The 24539-nt window shown below is 43.6% G+C and overlaps 1 protein-coding gene across 2 annotated transcripts in view; it reads right to left on the bottom strand.

Annotated features, from left to right (window-relative positions):
• The window catches only part of STXBP1 (syntaxin binding protein 1), a 67633-nt gene that overhangs the window by 27460 nt on the left and 15634 nt on the right, over nt 1-24539 (bottom strand). For both annotated transcript variants that reach the window (XM_061433582.1, XM_061433581.1), the window contains exons 2-6: nt 8969-9018; nt 6928-7009; nt 3950-4026; nt 2920-2998; nt 1614-1717 (exon numbers count right to left, since the gene is read on the bottom strand). In XM_061433582.1, the coding sequence (XP_061289566.1) occupies nt 1614-1717; nt 2920-2998; nt 3950-4026; nt 6928-7009; nt 8969-9018 (392 nt within the window). The remainder of the gene's footprint in view (nt 1-1613; nt 1718-2919; nt 2999-3949; nt 4027-6927; nt 7010-8968; nt 9019-24539) is intronic.

Here is a 24539-nt window from a genome sequence, read left to right as displayed (position 1 = left end):
ATGAAAAGTAAATCTTATGGTATGTGGGAAATGGTTAAGTATATGAGAACAGAAGAAGCAGAGAAAGAATGCCCGACGGCTGGACAGGGAGGACAGGAGGCCTCCTTGAGGAGGGGACATTTGAGTGAGGGCTTGAAGGAGGTGCAGTTTCTTCCCAGGGGGCTCCCTGAGGAGGGGCTGGTCAAGCCAAGGCCCTGAGGCAGGCATGCCTGTGTCTAATGACTGATGAGGAGCCCGAGAGAGAGCAGGGGAGGGGTCTTGTCAGACCACACCGGCCATCCATTGTAAGTTTAAATAAAAGAGGGACAAGCTAGAAATTGTGCTGTGACTGTGGCAAACAAAGGAGCTTTGTGTGGATTTAATAATTTCCTATCCTCAAAGTGGTTCTTAGTATTTTTCTCTTTTATCCTTTTTGGAAGGTTTTGGAGGTTTAAAATTTCCTCTTAAACCAGCAGGCTACCAGCCATCAGTATTCTCTCAGAAGAATCTCTTGATGTGAACTACCCTCATCTTGAAAACCCGAGGTTAAAAAAAAAAAAAAATTATCACTTTTCATGGCTACCCACTCCAGTATTCTTGTCTGGGAAATCTCATGGACAGAGGAGCCTGGTGGACTAGTCCACGGGGTCATTAAGAGTTGGGCACAATTTAGCAACTAAACAAAAAAATACGTGCACATGTGACATACAATAAACCAAACATAAAAAGACAAAAACAGATGAAATACAATATGGTTGAATATGCTCAAGTTGTATTTTGTTCAATCCAGGTGGTGACAGGGCTCACTGAGAGGAAAAAAAAATTCCTGCCCTTGGCTGAGAATAGGCTTTAGGCCAAGTGAGAAGGGAAGGAGACTGTCTTTTGAAAATATTCACACTTTATTTTTTTCCATGTCTTCTTATCTAAGAATTCGTCACTCTCTGGCATCTATTATTAGAAGCTGATCCATAAAGCCCTGATATGCCACAACCATCTCTTACCTCTACAAAACGCACAGAAGTTGTGCTATTTTTTGCTTTTTGACGAGGAGGAGGCATTTTAACAAATCTTGAAATACTATGGCATAAATTTTGTACATTCTCTCACAATCAGCTTCACTTTTACTGGTTTAACGACTTTTTTTTTCCCCAAGGGCAGCAGTTTCAGCACGTGAAGCGTTAACAGCGGCTCGTGACGAAGGCTACCATCTGTTCCTCAACACGTGACAACTGAGGTTATCTCTACATAAAAACAGCCTCCTTTGCAGCAGATGGGTGTTGTCTGATCCCTTCCCCTCCTCTCCTCCCAGCTCCTTCTGGACTGGCTGCTTTTTACTTATTCAAGGAGTCAGCCAATAGGCGTGAACACTGAGCGAGGATGAAATGAACACCAAGAAGGACATTATGGCTGCAAAAAGTCCGAAATAACTGGAGAGTAAGAGTGAAGCATCGTGGGCAGACCCTCTAAGGACGACTGTTTCCATTACATACACATCCACTCATAAGACATCATTGAGTAATTCCTTCCCCAACTCTCTTTACTGCACCCCTGCCCCACCCTCTCTGACTTGGCTGGAGTTCCTGAGAGAATAACCAGGATGCAGGCATTCTCTGCCCGTCTCCTCGCAGGCTCACCTGGGATTCATATGGGAGAAATGCAATGTTGATTTCCGTCAGAGTCTTGATGACTTTGGCTGCTCGAGATTTTACCAGCTCGTTAAACAGGGCATCTGGACAAGCTGCCAGGATGACAAAGACGGTAGGGTTTCCTGTCCGCTTGCTGGTTCGTTTCAACATTTGCACACGTCTGGTGAATTCTTTATTATTAGGATTTTTAAAAGGCAAATAGGAAGTCCATCCCATCCTACAACCTACAGCCTCTAGGGTATAAAAGGAATACAAAACCACCTAGGAGGCCCTCCATGTAGAACAAAGAAACAACTGGCAATAAAGACTGAGATATTGAGAGCTGATTTAAAAACCCACTTTCCGATATTAAGGAGAGGAAGAAAAAGAACCAGGAGAGGTCTAGAGGGGATCAGGAAAAGGTCTATAACGTAAACGAACACCCCACACATGAGATACTTAGGAAAAATCAAATAAGAAAGATGAAATCATTGGGCAATGTGATGCAGACATTTCTGCAGGCCTTCTAAGGAACTCAGCTGCACAGGAGACCCACTTGGTGGGGGAACCACAGTTTCTCATGACTCTCCTGGGCCAAACAAACAGCTTCAGGTCCCTAGAAACGTGTTACTGGTTTATTATTACTAATGCCATCTACCTGCTTCCTTTGCCACCCATCTTCAGAGCGTATAAAACTGTTCTCTGCAAGACCCTTTTCCCATTTTCTCAATGGTGAGTTTTGTGGGGTTTTCACCAGAGAGAACATGGGGTGAACTGTTATTTTCACGCACTCAAGCTGTCCAGCCCTATTCATCTCTCTTTGTCGTTAACAAAGACTGACCAAGATGCTCCTGCGCTACGTACCATGCACAAAACCTTCAAAAAGCAAGAAAATGGATCCTAGGACAATGATAAATTCTACCTAATACAAACACCACCAGGTCAGACTGTCTTTGTATCAACAGTTGAAAAGTAGGTGGAAATGCAATGCAGTTTATAGCAATGTCTGGAAGGCTATCCTGTGAGCACCAAGGCTGGCACTGGGAAATTCTTCTTGGCATTAAACACGCTAGCCCTTAGAAGAGGGGCTTTTTTTTTTTAATCAGGAAGGACTGCATGACCTAGTAGGTTTTGTATTTGTAGGCGTTTGTTTTTCTCTCTTACACAATTTGTCTTTTGAAGAGAAAATGAAAGATCAGGACAAACGTGGGAACAATTCATTTCTTTGCTATTGGCCTGACTTGGTTTGGGGTCAGTCTGGCTGTGCAGGAATGCTAGCCTAAAAGGCCGGGTGGCAGGTGACAGCCATACTCACAGTCAGTGAAGAAGACATGTGCAGCCCGGTACTTGGCGGTTGGCGGGTCCTTAAAGTCACTGATGAGAGAGTGGACGGACTGTGGAGAGGGAAAAAGGGAACTGACTCCGATTCTAGGAGCAAATGGGACCCACATCTGAACAGAGTCAAACCCACGCTGGTTTCGTGCTGCATGCACAAGACAGCAAGGGATTTCTGATTATAATTCAACTCATGTTCAGCCGTAACTGAGTTCTGAGGACGTGAGGATTATCTCAGAGTTTACACTAACAAAAGCCTCTCTAGCTCATTCCAGAATGACAGCAGCCGTTCTCTGCAGCCACCATAACTTGGGTTCCTAGGAAGAGACCCACAAAAGAGCAAAGTGCTCAGAAATCTGCTAGGAGACTCATTGCGATGGAGTCCTGGCAATTTAGTTGCATCTGCAGAAACTCACACATAAGCCAGTTTTTTTTTTTTTAATGAAATGAAAACTGGGGGGAATTTACATAGATCAGCTAAGACAGCTAGCAACCAAGAGCAAGGAGGTGGGCATTGTTTAGATGCTGATTTGAACCAACCACCCAAAATGGTAAGACAAGTAAATCTAAACTCTACTGGATATTGATAAAATAAATCTGGGAATTTCCTGGCGGTCCAGTGGTTAGGACTCAGTGCTTCAACCACAGGGGGCCCAGATTAGGGAACTAAAGTCCTGCAAGCCATGACGGTGCAGCACCCCCCAAAAAAGACAGAAAGAAAGGAGAAAAGAAATCTGAAAGTGTAAAATACCCAAGTTCTGGAGGTGGATCACTAGATAAAGTGATCTCCTACCTAGAAAGGAGTAAATGACGTTGGCCCGGCCTGGCTTTCTACAGCAAGCTTAATGTACTCTTCATTATTCACCAGCCCCCTCCTTCCCTGCTTGTGGATTGCATGCTTAAACAGAGCAGTGTGTTAAATGCCTGCTTAACCCAGAAATGTCAGACACGGTGCCACACAGACACCAAGCCAGCACATGTTTGACCTCAGCTCTCCTGGGAGGGTTTACCTTCTCAGAGGGAGTGATGAGATACACAGCCTCCAGGCTGGGGAGCGGCTCTCTGCGCTTGTTGATGTCTTCCACAACTAGACAACAAAACAGCAGCCCGCGATGAATAAGAGAACAGCACTGGTGATCATGAAACTAGAAGCCACAGAGAGAGGCCACCTTCCGGCTGGCGCGGCAAAAATCAACAGAGTAGGGAGGAGACTCAACGCCCCTTCCTCAGAGTGACCACATTTCTGTGTCTCACCACGCTCAAGGTGGTAGAAAACCCAAAACCTCATCACATGAAACCCCTCCCACTTCCCATTTCAGTTCAAGGAAATTCCTCGATCTGTTCTGATTGAAAATGGAAACTGCTATCTCATTCTGTCAAGAACAGACTTTTGCCTCTTCCTTCAGGTTTTTTTTCCCTCATCTGTCCTAGATAATCCCAGTTCCTTTAGAATTTCCATGTTGGGTTTGTTTTTCAACAATTGGATCGTTTTATCATTTTCCTCTATCAGATGAAGACATTCCAAACATACTCTCTGGATTAAGACTATTTCTGTCAATAGTTCAAAAACTAAACAGCAAATTCTGCTTGAAGCAAACCATGGGTGTCTGATTTGCTGGTTTCTTTTACAGAATGTCAGCGAGGGGAAAGACAACCTTCTGGGAAAGGGATCATCTCACTAGTCACCTGATAAAGCTCAGGACGCATCCTCTATGCTACACTGTCCTCTGGTCCAGAGCCAGCAGGAAATCTAATGGTGCTCTTCTTCCTATGAAGGTGATGTCAGCAAATAAAAGTATCCCTTTAGAAGTATCCCTGTAACACTTACAAAGACTTTTCACCCTGGATAATATTCAAATTAAATACCAAAATTTCTCAACCATCTGTGTTATCAGGGGTTATAGATTTTTTTTTTAATTTGTTTTTTAATTGGAGGAAAATTACTTTACAGTGTGTGTTTGTTTCTGCTGTACAACAAGGCTCATAGATTTTTGAATTTCATATGCCAGTAATACCTCCCCCCAAATATTTTAGGGGGGTGGTCAACACAGGCTTGCAAAATTTTAAATTTTGCCAAGTAAGGACATTTTAAAAAAAACAAAACTTCTGTGATAGGGAAGAGTATGTGTGTAGGAGGGGCGAGGTGAACCCTTATCTACTACAGGATAATGTCTAACATGATGAATCCAAAGATGATCGTATAAGCATTTACTTAGAAATACCAAAAGATAACCAGAAGAAAAAGCAAAGGGGCTGCCTCTGGGGTGAGGCACCCTGGGGGATAGGGGAGGAGGAGGGAGAGCAGGGCGGTGCTTTCTTCCTTTCTAGAAGCTCATAAGCTACATTTGGCTTTTTTCCTATATTTGCATTTTTTGCTTTGATAAAGAAAAAAAAAGTTTTAGAAGTTCAATGAAGAAAATAACTTTGCAAGCTCAAAACAGGGGCAAGCCAGGTCTTGGACCACTGAATGACAAAAGTCACACCAAAAATTCCATACTCCCATTTACAGGACTATGGCTTTTGGTGACAGATAAACTAGATTTGGAAATGTGTCTTTATTTTTTTGTTTTCTTTTTTAATTTTTTTTTTTTGTAGAAATGTGTTTTTAAAAATAAAGGAGTCACATCCCAGGTGTGGTGGTAGCCCACATATTGTTTTTATATATATATATAGATAGATAGATATCTATCGATCGGAGCTGCATTGTAAGAGATATGTTTCACTCAACGTTTTTTAGGAGGAAAACAAAGGTTAACTTCCTTGTTTGAAATAATACCTCAAAATAGATTGCTTTTCTATCAGTGCTGTTTCACAGATTAAAATACATGATCTCTCCTGAAAGGAGCCCCCAGGTAAGACCTGAGCTGCTCACAAATGTGAAAAAGAGCTTGGGACGGAAGCCAGGAGGGCTGCATCCTAGTCTCAGGTATGGTGCTGCCCAGGGACCTTGAGCAGGGGATTTATCTTATTTCAAAAGCCTATTATTGTGAAATTCTAACACACACTCCAAAGGGTGGATTAAACATAAATATACACATAATTGCACAAGCACCACCCCATCAGGAAGCAGAACACATCAGCGCTGCAGAAGTGCCCCCCCTTTTCCCCCTTCCCTCATCATCCACACCTCTCCTTTCCCCTCAAATAGAACCACCATGGTGACACGAATGGCGATCACTTCTCTTACAGTTAAGACTCACTTATCCCTACATTTCAAAGCAGTATGGCTTAGCTCTGCCTGTTTTAGGATATTATGTAAATTAAAGCACATTGTTAAGGACTCTTTCATATCATGTTTCTTTTGCTCAACACTGTTTATCAGATTCATTCCCATTTTGGAATGAGCGAGTAGGTAATACTCATTCCTTTTCTTCGCTATGTAACATTCTCTTGTGTGACTGTCCCACGATTTATTGTACCATTCTACTCCTCATGGACCTTTTGGTTGTTCCCACTTTGGGGCTACTATGAGCAATGACCTGTGAGCCTCCTGGGCACACATGCCTGAGTTGTCTAGAACACACATTTAACCGCAGACATGCTGGCTTACAGGACCTGCATGCCTCAACTCTCCTAGACACCTCCCAGGTTTTTGAAAGTAGCTGTACCAACTCATCATATCAGAGTTCCCTTTCTCCTATATCCTATCACTTGGCATTATCGTAGTGTAAACACTCCAATCTGAATACAGAGCAGTATCTCACTCTGATTTTAACTGCATTCCCCTGACCACTAACGAAGGTGGGCAAGTTTTCATGTATTTACTGGCCATTTGGATTTCATCCTTTGCTAGGTGCCACTTTTTTCCCGTTGGCTGGCCTGCCTTTTTTCTTAACTGAGCCTTCCTTTTGGCATCCTTTCACAGATACCTAACGGGCACCTAACACTGGATTGGAACCTAGGGATTTGGTGATGAACAAGAAAGCCTGGGGTCTAAAGTCAAGCAAGACAATAACGAACAGGGAGGAGAACACCCTACAACACTCACTTGTTATCCCCTCGGTCATGATGTCCGTCATCTTACAGCAGGAGGAGAGCATCCTCATGCTCAGCTGGTCCACCACCAGCACCTGGAAGCAAAGGGAACAGTTCACACCCGGAAGCAAAGGGAACAGTTCACACTGGAAGCAAAGGGAACAGTTCACACCCGGAAGCAAAGGGAATGGTTCACACCTAGAAGCAAAGGGAATAATTCACACTGGAAGCAAAGGGAACAGTTCACACCCAGAAGCAAAGGGAACAGTTCACACCTAGAAGCAAAGGAAACAGTTCACACCCGGAAGCAAAGGGAACGGTTCACACCTAGAAGCAAAGGGAATAGTTCACACTGGAAGCAAAGGGAACAGTTCACACCTAGATGCAAAGGGAACAGTTCATAACCTGGAGGGCACCTGCTGTGACGCTTGCCTCCGCACAGCGGACCACATCAGACTTCAGGTAGAGCCCAGAAACAGAATTCTGAGTAATCGAGGTTTCCTAGGGGCCAGAAGTTTGCCAAGATACACGCTAACCTTTATTTCCCTACCAAACCTAAGCTTCTAGAAAAGTCTGCTCTGACTAACATGACTTGATTTTTCAAACTTAAAAAAATTAAAGTTTTTTGATGACAAAGAAAATAATTACTCATAAAAATGCAAAAGAAAAAGAAAAAACTTTCATACGCGGCACCCACACTCAGAGCAATCCAGACTTTTTCAGTGCATAAATTTTCTCTTTAGGGGAGAATGAACACTCGTGCCACCCTGACGGATAGAAGGCGAGGTCTCTGTTGCAGACATCATCGGGATGGACTGGCACATGTGCTGTCCAGGAGTAAACTCTACCTCAGTCTAGAAAAGAAGGATAGGAACATGCCATCCTGGTTGAAAAGCATTATACCTGCAGCTCTTCAGCAACCCTTTCCCATCTCCATCTGACCCACAGTGGAGAGAGGAAGCTAAAATAAGGTTATTTTCTCTTCTCCTTCTTCAAAGATATAAAGCCAGGCAACAGGAGCTAGAAAAATGTGGGCCCCAAAGCATTTTGCTGTAGCACGAGGACCAATCAGGTTTCATTTCATGAGGCAGCTTCCCCAAGATTAGTTTAAAATTTTCATATCCACACGTCTGTTACTGACGGGAAGGGTGAGAGAGAAAGGCAGGCAGAAAGAGTTCCCACCTACTGGCCTCCCATCCTGGGTGTGAAGATGGACGCTCTAGCTAAAACGTGATCTCATGTTTATGAGGTTATGTTTATGAGGTTAGGGTAAGACTTTAAAAGCTTCCTGGTGCCAAGCTGTTCCAAGGCCCAATGAACTTGAGGCTCCAGACTGCAGAAAAACTCGGGGGCAAGAATGGTTAGCCCTTCAACAACACACACAGAAGTTCGAGTGTGCCCTCCTGGTCACTCCAATGCCTAGTCCCAGATGATCAGAGGGTCCTTCAAACTCTGACTTCCTGGATGGAGGACAGCACGATTCTGACTTGTATCATCCACTCCCAGGACTGAGGTCATAATCAGTTAGATTGACTTAAATATTTGTTTCAGGTACACAACAGTTTCCAGCATTGCTCTCAATGTTAAATGAACAAACAAGCTGACTTGGTTTGTCTTGTGTAGCTACAGACAGACAGGAATAGGCCAGATGAGGGCTTTTCAGACCGTTGCATGGGCTCCAGGAGAGGCTTTAGGGCCACCGGAGGGGCAAGAAGGGTCCCCTCCTGTCTCCCATAGCAAGTAGAATAATTCCACCCTCTGCTTTAATCAATGGGTTCCAGGTAACATCCTGTTTGAATTAAAGGGTTCCACTGCTAGAATGCCCCACCAGGTGATCTTAAAGATAAGCTTCCTGATCCAGAGATTTCCTAACCAGGATCATATACATAGAAGGCACAGCAGATTACCTTTTGAAAGTTCAGAAGCTTTTTTGTATTCTCTGGATGCAGCAAAGGTCCTCATTTCTCCCCTGCATGCCTCTCCCCAATGCCACCCCATTCGTATTCTTCCCCATGAACTCACCTTCAGGTCATTCATTGTGCTCTTCCACTTACCTTCCATTCTCCCTTCTTTTTCACCTTCTTTATCACATCATGCATGATCTCTAAAAAGGAGAAAAAAAGGAAGGAAGCAGGGAGGGAAGACGGGAGGGAAGACAGGAGGGAGGGAGGGAAGGAAGGAGGAGAAAAAATTTAATGTAATTTCAAGGACTTCCAACCCCTGCCTATGAGACAAGGTCATCTTCCCTCCATAGACCTTGTTCTCCTGGGTCATGCAATTCAACCAATCTGTCTACTGGGCCATAATCAATCCACCATAAAGACAGTTCTCTTCCTGTGTCCTCGATTCACTGGTTCTCAGATTTTCTGGTCTCAGGACCCCTTTACATTCTTAAAAATTGAGGACCCCACAGAGCGTTTGTGTATATGCATAAATATCTATTGACATTTGCTGTATCAGAAGTTAAACTGAGAAATTTTAAAAAATGTATTAATTCAATTACAATAACAAACCCATTCTATGGTAACATAGTTGCATGCCATTAAAATGCTATATATATTTTCCATAATAAAACAATTTACTGAGGATACTGGCATTGTGGTACATTTTTGCAACACTTCTCAATGTCTGTTTTCATAGAAGACAGCTGGGTTCTCCTAGCTGCTTCTGCAATTTATGAAATATATAGCATTTGGGAAACTCTACTGTGTGTTTGCAAGAGAATAAGAGCAAAGAGGCAGATAACATTTTAGCATTATTATGAAGGTAGTTTTGACCTCAAATTCCTGAAGGGTCTAGTGTTTCAGAATCACCGTTTAAGATGAATGAGTAAAATTCTGTGACAATGCCCAGGCCACATAAGCTACCTGCCTAAGCTCCAAAAACAGGTGTGAAGAGCAGTTGTGATATCCTTCCAGTTCTAAGCACATCTTTGGGATGCTCTCAAATCCCGAAACAACATTTTTGTAAGCCACAGTTTCTGTAATGCCATACCACACCCAAGTCTACCTGGCCATGGAAGATTCACAGGAAACAGCGCTTTGCTACTCTTTTCAAACCCAGATCACTCACAGGCCTAGAAGGAGTCAGAGGCTAAGAACTGTCATTAGCAACTGTGCTTCAAACATTTAGCTCATTCTCCAAAGCACGATAGTCCCCTAACTCTGCTTCTATCTCCAGTTATCTGATATGTCATAAAAGTATTCTAAAAATTTTCAGAGCTTTTTACTTGATTATAAAAACCCACATAATTATTGCAGTAAACTTGGAAAACACAGAAAAGTATAAAGAGGAAAACACCAGTTTTCCTTTTTTTCCAGTTATTCCTTGCATGCTATAAAAAAATAAAAAAGAAAAATTATTTGTAATCTTGCCAACCTGAAATGCATAATTGACAGTTTCCTACTCTCTTTTCCCATGAACTTTTACACAGCTGATAACATGCTGTATATATAATCTCATATTATGCTTTTTTTCTCGTTACAAAAACTTATTTCTCCATGTTAATAAAAATGCTTCCTAGGATCTTAAATGCCTGCATAGTACTCCCTAATCTAGTCAACAATTTCTCAACAGTCATTCAGATTATTTCCCATGGTTCAGTGTGGTGAGAAACTGGGAACAAATATATCCAATAAGCCAGGGGTTACGTTAATTAGGTTACATTTGCGCAATGGATACTATGTGCCTACTAGAAATAATGATCTGGAAAATACACACTCCTTTACTCAGTATCACTGTTTACTGGTCCCTGGACCCAGCACCAGGGATGAACAGCAGCAGATACGTCTCCTTTGGAGTTTACAGGCTAGTGGCAGAAGCAGGCAAGACAGAAGGGCGATCGCAGCTTCTCCTCACAAATGCTCTGAGGCAAACAGATAAGGGCAGCAGTAGAAAAGAAAAATCCTAGTGTGGGGAGCTACCTTTAAGAGGGGGTCATACAAATGTATGGATACCAAGGAGGAAAGCTGGGGATGGGATGAATTGGGAGATTGGGACCCACATATATATATATACTATTGACACTATGTATGAAAAAGATAACCATTGAGAACCTAAAAAAGAGAGAGAGAGATACAGGAGGGATCAGGATTAAAAAACAAACAAAAAAAACCCAGGGGGAAAAAAGGCGGGGGTGGGGGTGGTGTGTGTGGTACTTCCCTGGCTGTCTAGTGGTTAGGATTCCATGCTCCCACTGCAGGGGGTGCAGGTTTGACTCCTGGTTGGGGAATGAAGATCCTGCACGACAAGGCAAAAAAAAAAAGGGGAGGGTGGGGTCCTGCTTGGCCTCTTTGAGGTAGACCCCAGTCCCTCAGAAGGAGCAGGGGGAGGCACAAAGGCTGGAGGTGGAAAAAGGAAAAAGAAGTTGACAGCTTCTTGGAACTAAAGCTGGTAGGAGCTGAGGCTGGAGGCCAGATCATGCGGGACCTTGACGGGAGTCTGATTTTCTCTGAAGGGCACTGGAAAGCCACGGAGGGCAGGGACGTCACCTGCTGTATTGCGGGAGATGAGACTGGAGCGGGGGCGGGGCGAGAACTGAAGCAAGAGTACAGTCGGGACACCTTCCCAAGGGCCCATCCATGGCTGCTGGCAGTGGAGATGAGGAGGATTGATGTGGACCATTTTTAAAGCCTTTATTGAATTTGTTACAACATTGCTTCCATTTTATGTCTTTGGTTTTTTGGATGTGAGACAAGTGGGATCTTAGCTCCCAGACCAGGGATGGAACCCACAACCCCTGCATTGGGAGGTGAAGTCTTAACCACTGGGCCACCAGGCAACTCCCAAGAAGTGGGTGAATTTCCTTTTATTTGGAGGTAAAGCCAATAGGGCTTGCTGCTGAATTGGGTGTATGGGAAAATAAAGATAAGAAACACAAAACTCCTAGCTTTTTCATTTAAATAAAGAAATTTACGTAGACACAAAATATTTAGAGGGAGAAGAGAATTGATCTGTTGGAGAATACGCAGAGTCCTTTTTTGACTAAAGACTGAGATGACAAAGATGTCTGAGGTGGAGATACAGGGTAGGGGAAGCTTGAAAGATTGACCTTTAGCCACAGTTTAGAATCTGGGTGTTATTATCAATTAATGGTATGAGGAAAGGTTGGAGAAAGTCCCAAACTCTTGGCCTTTCCTGGGAGCTCAGTGGTGAAGAATCTACCTGCCGATGCAGGAGATTTGGGTTCAATCCCTGGGTCAGGAGAAGGAAATGGCAACCCATTCCCATACTCTTGTCAGGGGTTGCAGAGTCGGACATGACTTAGTGACTAAACACCACCAACAATAAATATGCTGAGCTTTTGATAAATTCTACTGAATTATTTTCCAAAAGCACAATTTACGCTCTCATCAGTGCTCTGACTGGCTCTCCAAAATAATGTACTATTAATAACTGATAAAACATATCTTGAGTTTTGTTTACAAATGTAACAGTGGAAGAGGGTATCATTACACTATCTTTTTTGTATTAATAGGGTTTTTTTGTTTTCCTGCTACACAAAATTAATTTAAATTCAAGTCACCTTTTGATAGGTGAAGGCAGAGATATAATCAGAAAATCAGAACAAGGATCACAAGCCCTAAAGACTGAGAATACACTCTGGGTTCAAGCCTTCTTGCCTGGTGATTCCTGTTCTGAAATTCTCAGGGCCTGTATTTGTTGTATTGTTGTCAGTCAGTTCTAATCCTGCCCTACATTTTTCTAATCCAATACCGAAAAGGAAACAAGGATTAGAGCCCATTTTAGCATTAAGAATCAAGTAGGTTCGGCTACTTCCTCACAAATAATCCCTGGCAATCACATTTCAACTCCCTTAGAAGTCCTCTTTGTGTGGAGAGAAACAATAAAGCTGGTCCAGCCAGAGGGTCCTATTTCTGCATTCCAAACCACCAGGCAAACTGTCTGCTTCACCACCACCTGGCCTGAGCATTTGGCACAGAAGACACCAGGGCAGTATTCTTGGCTGGGAAATCCCATGGACAGAGGAGCCTGACGGGCTACAGTTCATGTGGTAGCAAAGAGTCAGACATGACTTAGTGATTAAATAACCTCAACGCTAGAGCAGCTTTAACTTCTGCATAATTGTGAGAATCATGGCCCTAGTTACTCCTTGAAGAAAAGCTATGACCAACCTAGACAGCATATTAAAAAGCAGACACATTACTTTGCCAACAAAGGTCCATCTAGTCAAAGCTATGGTTTTTCCAGTAGTCATGTATGGATGTGAGAGTTGGACTATAAAGAAAGCTGAGCGCCGAAGAACTGATGCTTTTGAAGTGTGGTGTTGGAGAAGACTCTAGAGAGTCTCTTGGACTACAAGGAGATCCAACCAGTCCATCCTAAAGACTCATTGGAAGGACTGATGCTGAAGCTGAAGCTCCAATACTTTGCCCACCTGATTTGAAGAGCCAGCCCATTAGAAAAGACCCTGATGCTGGGAATGATGGAAGGCAGGAGGAGAAGGGGATGACAGAGGATGAGGTGGTTGGATGGCATCACCAATGCAATGGACATGAGTTTGAGCAAGCTCCAGGAGATGGTGAAGGACAGGGAAGCCTGTTGTGCTGCAGTCCATGGGGTCACAGAGAGTCGGACAGGTGTGTGTTTATACTACTAAGCTCTGAAAGAACTGACCTGATGGTTTCCTTTTACTTTTTTCATGGGTACCAAGTGTGTAAAGGTAAACATCATATATCTGCTTGAAGAGGGACAGTCCCCGTTGAGTAACTGTCGGTAGGTCATAAAAAAAAAAAAAAAAAAAAAAGAGTCGGACATGACTGAGTGACTGAACAACAAGGCTAGTTACTCAGGCAGACGTCACTCCCACCCTCATGACCAAGAAAAAAATGCCTAAAGCAGCCATGTGCTATGCTGTGCTTAGTCACTTAGTCACGTCTGACTCTCTGTGACCCCATGGACTGCAGCCTGCCAGGCTCCTCTATGGGGATTCTCCAGGCAAGAATACTGGAGTGGGTTGCCATGCCCTACTCCAGGGGATCTCTCCAACCCAGGTCTCCCTCATTGTGGGCAGATTCTTTACCAGCTGAGCCACCAGGGAAGCCCAAGAATACTGGAGTGGGTAGCCTTATCCTTGTCCAGTGGATCTTCTTGACCCAGGAATCAAACTGGGGTCCCCTCTGCATTCCAGGTGGATTCTTTACCAGCTGAGCTATCAGGCAAGCCCAAAGCAGCCATACTCCAATGCAAATTAATTTTAAAAAAAGAAAGAGAAAATGCCAAGGGAAGCACTAAAATTAGACAGACCAGGGAAACTCCAGGTTCAGGCATTTGTTAGCTGTGGACCTTGAGCAAGTATAAAATTTTTTTAGGTTTCAGCTTTCTCATCTACAAAATTATAATACTCTAATGACCTGTTGTGAGGGTTAACGAGACAATATGCCTGGGAAGGTATCTGGCAGGTCTGAGGCACAGAACAAAAGGCATCACGTCACCATAAAAATACGTTATTTATACAGACAATAAAATAAGAAAATTATAACATTTCACTTCCACCAATCAAGATTTTTAATATAAAAATCCTATAAAAAATAAATATATATTTAAAATATAGTTTAAAATAATCACCAAAATATTTAGATATCAAACTCTACATGTATTTCAGCAGAAACTTCTAAACTTCCTTGACCCACAATAAACATGTGAATATGCTTTGGAATAATGGCACCAATATATATAAATCTTAAATGCTAATATAAAATTGAAAAATGCTAATATAAAAAAAAGAAGAAGCCTTATACCACTTCTAAGGAAAGAGACGGTGACCTCTGCTTATCCAGGAAGAGATGCATTAATGCTGAAGCACAAGTCAGAGGCCCCAGACAGTAAGATATATCATGTCACAACAGGGACACTGGGCTGAATTTGGAAGCTGCCATTACTTAACACTGTTCTGAGAATTCCCTTAGACAAGAAAACAAAACAAGGTAAGAAGGACACAGAGTTATCTGCCTGCAGAAATCATGGGAATCAACTAAAAAACTAGTAGAAACATTAAAACCTTTAGGAAGGTTGTTGTTGTTTAGTTGCTAAGTTGTGTCCGACTTTTTGCAACCCTATGAACTGTAGCCCACCAGGCTCCTCTGTCCATGGGATTTCCCAGGCAAGAATACTGGAGTGGGTTGCCATTTCCTACTCCAGGGGATGTTCCTGACCCAAGGACTGAAACCAGATGTCCTGCATTGGCAGGCGGATTCTTTACCACAGAGCCACCAGATAGGTCGCAGATACAAAATAAACACATAAAAACCAAGAGGGCTTGCACATGGCAACAATAACCAGACTCCAGGAAGGCAGCTCCACTGTTTCCTAGCGCACATGGGCTGGGAATCCACGCCCTGTCAAGTCTACTCCACCTGCTGCCGGTAATTCTGCTCTCAAGCAACAGCAAGTCTGTTCCTCTTTCCCTGACGGCACTTCAGATATCTAAGGACGGCAACCAAGACTCTCCAACTGTCTTGCTCTGGGCTGAAGATCCTCCCAGCTAAACAAGCGTATCTTCCCAGGTAGACTAAGTTAAGGTTCCACAAAACAGAAAGAAATGGTTCAAATACTTGAAAACAAGCCTTCCTGGTACTCTCAAGTTCCTTCTCTTAGGAAGACCCAGGCACACAGAAACTGTTGGCAACTAACTACAAACCTCTTTAATTTAAAAAAAAAAATATTTACTTGGCTGCGCCAGGTCTTATTTGCAGCATGCAGGTTCTTTAATTACAGCATGTGGGATCTAGTTTCTGGAACAAAGATCGAACCCAGGCCCCCTGCACTGGGAGCATGAAGTCTTAACCACTGGACCATCAGGGAAGTCCCCAAATCTCTCTAATTTTTTTGTCTTTATGATGTTTTAAATAACATAGAAGCAGCACATTCTTGATGAAAAATTAACAATAGAGAGATGAATAGCTACAAAGTGACATTCTCCTCCTCACCCCTACTCCTGAGGGGAAACAAACATCCATGGTTTAGGGAATGCTCTTTCAGATCCTTTGCCAGGCACATCCAGGCAAGCACGGGGCTCTAACAAATAAATCCATGGCTCCTTGGCACAGGCCTGGGAGGTAAAACAACTTTCAACGATTCTACTTTTTTGCTGGGTAGGAACACTTCTACTGGAAAGAGTTTTAGAGACCATCTAAGGACAGAGTCATTTTGGGATTGAGATGCTCCTGTGAAACACAGCCATAGGGAGTGGGCAAGGCCACCAACTGGTCACTCCAGAGGGAAGCAGGTCTCTGGATCCCTATCCAAATGCTCTTCCCACTCCACATACTGTCTCAGGGGCCAGCAAGGACTGGACTCCGCACTGGAACCCGGCGTGCTTTTCTTTGTTATACTGCAGTGATCACCCTGACAGAGTAAAGCGAACCGACGCAGATGGGTTTTGGAGCCAGATGGTTAAAGTTCACATCCCTGCTGCGCCTCCACTTACTAGACTTGGGACAAGTGACTGAATCTGTGTCACAGTTTCCACATCTATAAAATGGGGATGACCACACATGCCTCATAGAGCTACTGTAAATGATTTGATGTGTGTGAGGCACTTAGTTCAGTCTTAAAATGGTCCTCAGCACTGTCAGCTACCGCCAGCACCATCAGCATCTTTTAAAGGTATCTGACTTTCCTAATAAGGGAGAATCCAGTGATTTCTAATTGGTTTCTTATTGCTTCCCCGTGCAGTTTGTGACACGTCTTCTGTTCTCCAGTTTGTTTCTCTCCATTCAATGATGATGGCTTATTGAACATTTCCAATGTGCCAGACATCATTCCAGGCATTGGAAAAAATCATGATGAACAAGCGAAACAAGATTCCTTCCCGTAAGGTGCTTCCATCTGGTGTGGAGAGGAGAGACAGCCAATACACACAGGAGATAAGATCATTCTAGAGAGTGGTGAGTGCTCGGGGAAATTGTATCTTTTTATAATTTTATTTATTTATTTTTACTTGGCTGTGCTGGGTCTTCATTGCTTTGCTTGGATTTGCTCTAGTTGTGAGTGGGGGCGACTCTTCATTGTGGCGTGTGGGCTTCTCATTGCGGTGGCTTCTCTTGTTGCGGAGAGGCCCTAGGCTCGCAGGCTTCCGTAGCTGCAGCTCGTGGGCTCAGCTCGTGGGCCTTTGTTGCTCCACAGCATGTGGAATCTTCCCAAACCGAAGATCGAACCCATCTTCCCCTGCATTGGCAGGCAGACTCTTATCCACTTCACCATGAGGGAAATCCAGGGAGGAAATTTTAAAGGTTAAAGAACTAGAGTGTGATGAGGGTTGGGGAGAGAAGGTCCTCTGAGGGGGTAACGAGGAAGGATCAACCTAGTGAAGATGTCAGGGGGAGAGTTCTCCAGGCACAGGAAGAGCAGGTGAGATGTCCCCAGTCCGGGTCAAGGATGGGACGGACTAGGAACAGAGGGACTAGCAAGCTCGGTAGGGGAGACAGTAGCCCAAGGTGGTTGAGAAAGCAGCAAGTGCTCACCAACGATTCCGTAAGTCACTCGCTGTATCCGGCTTCTTGAACACTAGGCTTCACTTACTCCCCTTCAAACGTGACGATGCCCTCCCTCTCCCTGCATCCTCCCTCTGCCTGTCTCTGGCATCTGGCATAAAATAATGATTTAGCATATGCCTGCAGGATGAATGAACCCCCTGAATGGCACAGCAGAGCAGTGCTTGCTGGGAGTGAAGGAGCAGTTCTGTTTAAGGCTGAGGAAGGTGAGCCCCAGGGCCACCACTCTCCTGACAGCTCCCCAGGAGGTCTAAGGAGTACAGACGCCCTTTCTGGGGTAAAGAAAGTGTTTGAAAATGGCTTGTGATGATGGAGGCACAATGGTGCAAATTTACTAAAAGCCACTGAACTGTACCTTTTAAGTGGGTGAATGGTATAGTATGTGAATTGTATCTCAAGAAAGCTATTTAAAAAAAATCATCAGAGGGACTTCCCTGGTGGTCCAGTGGTTAGGAATCTGCCTTCCGACGCAGGGAACGGTGCAGGTTTGATCCCAGGCTGGAGAACTAAGATCCCACATGCTGCAAGGTAACTAAGCCTGCTTGCCACAGCTACTGAGCCTGAGAGCTGCAAAGAAAGATCCCAAAAGTGCAACTAAGACCTAACGCAGCCAAATAAATAAATATTTCTTAAAAAGTCATCAGCGAATTTTAGGGGAAAACTTTAAACTCAAATAACAAATGCAGGTTTGCTTAATATGGAACTGTTCCATAGCGTCTTCACCTGTAGACAGGTACCCTGGCATACTTCTGTAAGCCATGTTATCTAAAATTATAGCCAATTATAATTCGTATCTGAATTGTACTTTGCAGAAGCGAGAGAGACCAAATTAGAGACCTCAAATTGTCAGGCACAGGGCAAGAACTGGGTCCTGCTCCCTATTAACTCAGGGCATGTGTGCTAAGTCGCTTCAGTCGTGTCCAACTCTTTATGACCCTATGGACTGTAGCCTGCCAGGCTCCTCTGTCCATGGGATTCTCCAGGCAAGAATACTTGAGAGGGTAGCCATGCCCTTCTCCAGATCTTCCCAACCCAGGGATCAAACCCATGGCTCTTTTGTCTTGTGCATTGGCAGGCGGGTTCTTTACCTCGGAGCCCCCTGGGAAGCCCCCCTATTAACTGCTGAATGACACCTGCTTGATCTGAGAATATTCCTGCTGAAGTCTGCTTTTTGGGTGGCAGGAAGGGGAGAGAAGGGAGGAGGCCCTAAGCATTAGAGGGGGTGGAGATTGGTGAACGAGGGCGTGGCTGCGTTGCTCTGGTGAGCACTAGGCCAGATGTTACAAAACACGCACATGTTCAAAGCTTGGGCTGCTGCCAGTATCTGAGGGGAGCGTGTGATGATAAATGCCTGCTTTCCGAGAAACCAAATCCTAACCTCACACCCGTAAAGATGCTGGACAGTGTTACAGGAATGACTGCTTTCTCTTTCACAGGAAATCCTCATTTTCTATCTCCCTCCCCATCCCTCTTTAATAAGGTTTAGAGTCAAACAGTTAAGGGGCTAGAAGGTTTCTAACACACAGCTTCATGGACCTTAGAATTTTGATTGGTAGAAAGAAAATCTCAAACTGGGGACAAAAGAGGTAGAGAATAGGAGTTTCCGGCCACACTGTAGATACCATGGTCACTTCCCCTTAGCTCCAACCAGAGCTAGTTTCTTCTTCCTAAGGTTGCCTGCACCATGGATAAAAGGAGCTGTGAAGTTACCAGATATACTCGGAAAAATCAAAGTGGGATTCCAAATGATTCATCTCGTCTTCAAATCAATAGCTTAAGATAGTCAATACTATTTGTTTATATTAATATGTTGAAACAAAAAGACCAAAGACAAAAAGAAAAATGGCAATTAATCTTCCAGGATAGAAAGCACTACCGTTTCTCTTAAGTATTGTTTTCTGTTTTATGTCTAAAGTATCTTTATTCTGACTGCACCGGCTCTTAGTTGTGGCGCTGGGGATCTAGTTTCCTGACCAGGGATGGAACCGGGGCCCCCTGCATTGGGAGCTCGGAGTCTTACCGCTGGACCACCAGGGAAGTCTCATAAGTAGTGTATAATAAGGCTGTTTTAAAAGAAAAGACTCAAGAATGAGGGCCAATTTTTGTACAAGATAGTGATAAGCATGAAATTATTTGGGAAGGATTCTATATTTAAGAAAGAAAGAGAACGCACATTGCCCTCATGCGTTACCAACAGCAGCAGACCTCAACGATTAATATTCCATTTCATCTGCCAGCCTGTATCTGTTCCTCTATAAAACACCTTGTCCTCTATCTTTACAGACTGCAAGAATTCTTCCTTGAACTGCAGGGATAGAGAATAATAGATATTTATCTTGATCCTGGCAGGAATCCAAGATGCGGCAAGTATCTTAAATTGGTAGATATAGCATTTAATGGCTCTGAATCACATTTCTTGACTTAAATGGGAGTTACCCTAAGGATTCAAGGGTTAGGAAAAATATACTTTGGAAAAAAGGGGAGAAGAGTGTTTCATATCATCCCAGAAACTCAGAGTAGACAACAGTCTAGTCTAGTGGTTCTCAACGTGGAGTGATTTGCCCCCAAGGGGTCACCCAGCAACGTCTGGAGGTGCTTTTGATCGTCATGACTGGAGGGTGCTGGGGCACTAGTGGGGCTTCCCAGGTGGTGCTGTGGCAAAGAATCTGCTTGCCAATGCAGGAGGCATGGGTTCGACCCCTGGTTTGGGAAGATTCCTGAGAGAAGGAAATGGAAACCGCTTCAGTATTCTTGCCTGGAGAGTCCCATGGACAGAGGAGCCTGGCGGGCTACAGTCCATGAGATCACACAAAGTCAGACACGACCAACTGACTGAGCACGCACACCTATGGGCATTGAGTGGGGAGGGACCAGGGACGCTGCTAAATATCCCACAACGCACAGGCTCATACAGCCCAAGATGTCAATAGTATTGAGGCTGAGAAACCCTAATCTAGTCCATTTTATAAAGACACCGAACCAGAGAGCAATCAAGTGACTTCTCCATGGCAGCAGTGGTAGAAAGTGGTAGAAATCATCTTACTTCCAAAGTCTGAGACTTTGACCAGCTCTAGGATTTAATGTGTCACAGATCTTCAGGTCTCAGATATTTAAAAATGTGTAATCTCACAGACAGACAAGGCCACAAGTGCAGTGCTGCCAGTGGATAGGTGTCCAACGGACAGAAGACAAAAGCCTTGGGGGGAAGCTTCCAGAAGGCAGGAAGTGCTCCCCCCACCCACACCACCCAACACACACAAAGGCCTAGTTTTGGGAGGGCTGCTACCTTCTCCCAAATCCAGGGGCTGCTTACAAGACGATACCAGAAGAAAACATCCTGCTGGACCTGGGCTCAGGCTCACGCACAGGAAGAGTATGGAGCCTGGAAGAGAAGAAACACTGAAAATCCAGATGAGATGGCTGAGTTTGTGCAAAATTTTCACCAAACAGGCAGACTGGGCGACCTCCTCCAGTCAGTCTTCCATACTCTATAGAGAACAGAATCTGCTTCTTACGTTTTCAATTGGTTTATTAGTTCTGCAATCCCATTTTTTAAAAAAATAATTTTAAAACTTTATTTACTTTTGGCTGTGTTGGGTCTTTGTTACTGTGTGTGGGTTTTTCTCCAGCTGCGTTATCTGGGGCTACTCTCTAGCTGCGGTGCGCCAGCTTCTCGCTGCAGGGGCTTCTCTTGTTGCAGAGCACGGGCTCTAGACCACAGACTATAGTTGTGGCGCTCAGGCCCAGCTGCTCCGAGGCATGTGGGATGTTCCCAGACCAGGGATCGAACCTGCATCTCCTTCACTGGCAGGTGGATTCTTTACCACCAAGCCACCAAAGAAGCTCCAGTCCCACTATTCTTTGTTTTCTGTTTCCTCGGCCCACTTTCCATTTTGCTCTGCTGTTTCACATTACCTCCCATTTGAACTCTTGGTTCCTTATTTTTATGTTTGAGGGTGATTTAATTTTCCTTATACCTGTCTTCTTCCAGAATAAATTATTTACCTGAGTATTTATGCTGCAATTCTGTCATTTTTCCATATCAAATGTTTACAAAGTTCCTGTGTAGAGTTTTTTTTTTTTTCTTTTTTGTTCAAATCACCTAGACTCTCCAGAGGCGATTCTCTCTCACTGTCTACTTGTACCAAAATGCACAGGTGGGCTATCTTTGCCCCCTCCTCATTTACCGAGGCATGATTTGAAGACTGCCTTCAGAATATGAGTTGTTTCCACATTGGGCCAGCACCCTTTGCCCAGTCTTCCACTAGGGGATCAGTAGGGGAGAGATGACTGGTGAAATTTGTCTCTCCAAACTGTAATTCAGCAAAATATTCTGGGCCAAAGACCACTCCATTGAGGGTGTATACTGGGGTCCAGGAGGGGATACCCAGTACCAGAAACAATGACTTTACACTTCACTTGATTTCCTGCTTCACAGTGAACTAATGAGTTAATTCAGCATGAAATTCTGGATTTGGAGTGTCCCAAATTTTTAAAAATTTATTTTTAATTGGAGGATATCTGCTTTACAATGTTTCGCTGGTTCCTGCTGTATAACAGTGTGAATCAGCCATAAGTATACATATATCCCTCCCTCTTGAACCTCCTTCCCATCCCCTCCCCCAGCCCACCCCTCAAGGTCATCACAGAGCACTGGGATAAGTTCTCTGTTACAAAGCAACCTCCCACTAGCTAGGTAACACACGGTTAACACAGGCTAGTAGTATATACGTTTCAATGCTACTCTCTCAACTCATCCCACCCTCTCCTTCCCCCACAGTGGCCCGTGGGCCAAATTCAGCCTGCTGCTTCTTAGCTTAGACCTTAAGCTAATAATGGCCTTTACAATTTTAAAGGGGTAGAGGGAAAAGAAGCAGCAGCAGAGATCACAGATGAGCCACAAAAACTGAAATATTTAAACACACAGCCCTTTATAGAAAAAGCTTCCTGACCCTGCTCTTGCACAATGGATAAGAACAGACAAGTATCAAGGCAAATTTCTATGAAAGTACAGAACACCAGGACGGAGTAAAAGTTTCAGAGGAGACAATACAGGACACGTACAAAAGATCAGGAAGTCAATGACTTCAAAAGCACCTTAAAGGCAACAATGAAAATTAAGATGACAGTGGGGCCAAGTTTCCAAAAGTCTAAAGGCAAACAATTTCCAATGTAGGATTCTATGCTCCTCTGAACCATCAGATAAAATAAATATTTTCAGACATCAGATTAAAATAGGTATTTTCAGACATGCAAGGTGATGAATTCTTTCAACTTTTTTGAAAATGTTTACCTTGATTTGTTGCTGAGAGATATATTCTCTGGGTATAAAATTCTAGATTAATATTTTGTATTTTTCAGTCCTTCAAAAATACTCCTCTTCTGTCTTCTAGCTTACATTGATTCTGACGAGAAATATGCTGCCATCTTTATTGCTCTTCTGCACACAATGTGTCTTTGCTCTCTGGCTAATCAAACTTTTTATTATTATTATTACTGCTTTTAAGCAATTTGGTGTATGGTGTGCTGTGGTGTAGATCTCTTCACATTGCTTATGGCTGACATTCACTGAACCTCTTACATCTGAAAGTTCATATCTCTCATCAAATTTGGAAAATGTTCAGCTAACACTTCTTCAATGATTATCTCTGATCCTCCCATTCTTTTCATCTTTATATGTATTAGACTCCTTCACACTGTCTCCCATATTGTTGATACTCTCTTGCTTTAATTCCCTTGATCTTTTCTATGTTTCCCTTTGAATAGTTTCTGTTGATTTGACTTCAAGTACACTTATATTTTTTCTGCAATGTCTAACCTGTAACCTTAACTTTTAACAAAAAGCATTTGTGTAGAGAGATAAAAATAAAGATGGAAAGAGGTTAACAGCTATGAAATCTAGGTAGAAGGTAGATGGATAATCAGCATACTATTCTTTCAACTTTCCAGTATGTTGGAAATTCTTCTTAATAAGGGACTGGGGCAGAGGAAAAATGAGGATTCCTCTCTATGAGAAACTGACCAGATCTTTAAGTCTCAGTGAAAGCTTGACAAAGCTTATTACTCTAACTAGATTCATGGGGTCGCAAAGATTCAGACACGACTGAGCGACTGAACTGAACTGACTGAGAGTTTCAAAGTTCCTTAAAAGATAAGTAGGAAAAAGAGACAGAGACAGTCCCATGATGCAATTAAAACATTTAAGTTCAATGTGATCCCCCCGGCAAGATTATGTGAGGTAAAGCAAATTTGAAAACTCTCAGTGACCACCTGATTGCCTCATCTTAAAATCCTGAAGCACTTTTATCCAAAACATGGTGAGGTCTGTTGACTGAGTAATTTTAAGCGGTTTGTCTCACAGTAGTCTATTGTTGAAAGCCTATAGTGTGAAACTCACATGGAGCAGAGGGAGTCTCTTGTTCAGCACTGTTTTATTTTCTTCAAATCCCTAGCAACTAGTACCAACAATACCCATGTGTCCAGGGACCAGGGAAAGGCCTCTCTCCTTTGCCTACTGGCTACACCAATGCTCAGGAAGATGGGTGAAAAAAATCCATGAGAGAAGAGGGTCAACAGGCTTTCTTCACCCTGTCACTCCCAGAGTAGGCGCTCTGAAGACCATCTAAGCTTAAAGGGTCTCCCTTCCGTCATCAGCTGACAAACAGAAGTGGCTTTGTTCCTACTGCCATTAAGGAAGTTCATGAGGATCATCTGAGACTGGATTAGAACCAGCTGGAAAGTCCTGAGCTCCCTCTAAGCACAGTATAAGCAACCTTCCTGCCCTCACTATTTTAACATTCCTAGTAGTTTATCCCTGTCATTGTGAATCTATGCTGGCACGGAACATGAAAATAATACTGTCTTTCCTCAACAGCCACGGATAAGGAAGATCTGCCAATGTCATTCATCGAGCAGACTAGGACAATTCGACTTCCTGCTCTGGATGAGTCTGGACCAGATGCTCCTTCGATTTCCTCCCAGAGCCAACACTCTATGATTTGATGGCATTTTGACACAGCATAACACAACAAATCCTCAGAGCCTTGAATTACAACTGGCTACAATCATTTCCTCTTTCCTCCACAAAACAATCCTGAACAATGAGGTTCAG

This window comes from Bos javanicus, chromosome 11, assembly GCF_032452875.1.
Source record: "Bos javanicus breed banteng chromosome 11, ARS-OSU_banteng_1.0, whole genome shotgun sequence".
NCBI lineage: Eukaryota > Metazoa > Chordata > Mammalia > Artiodactyla > Bovidae > Bos > Bos javanicus.
Note: the sequence above shows the minus strand (reverse complement) of the source record. Positions and strands in the feature narration are given on the sequence as shown.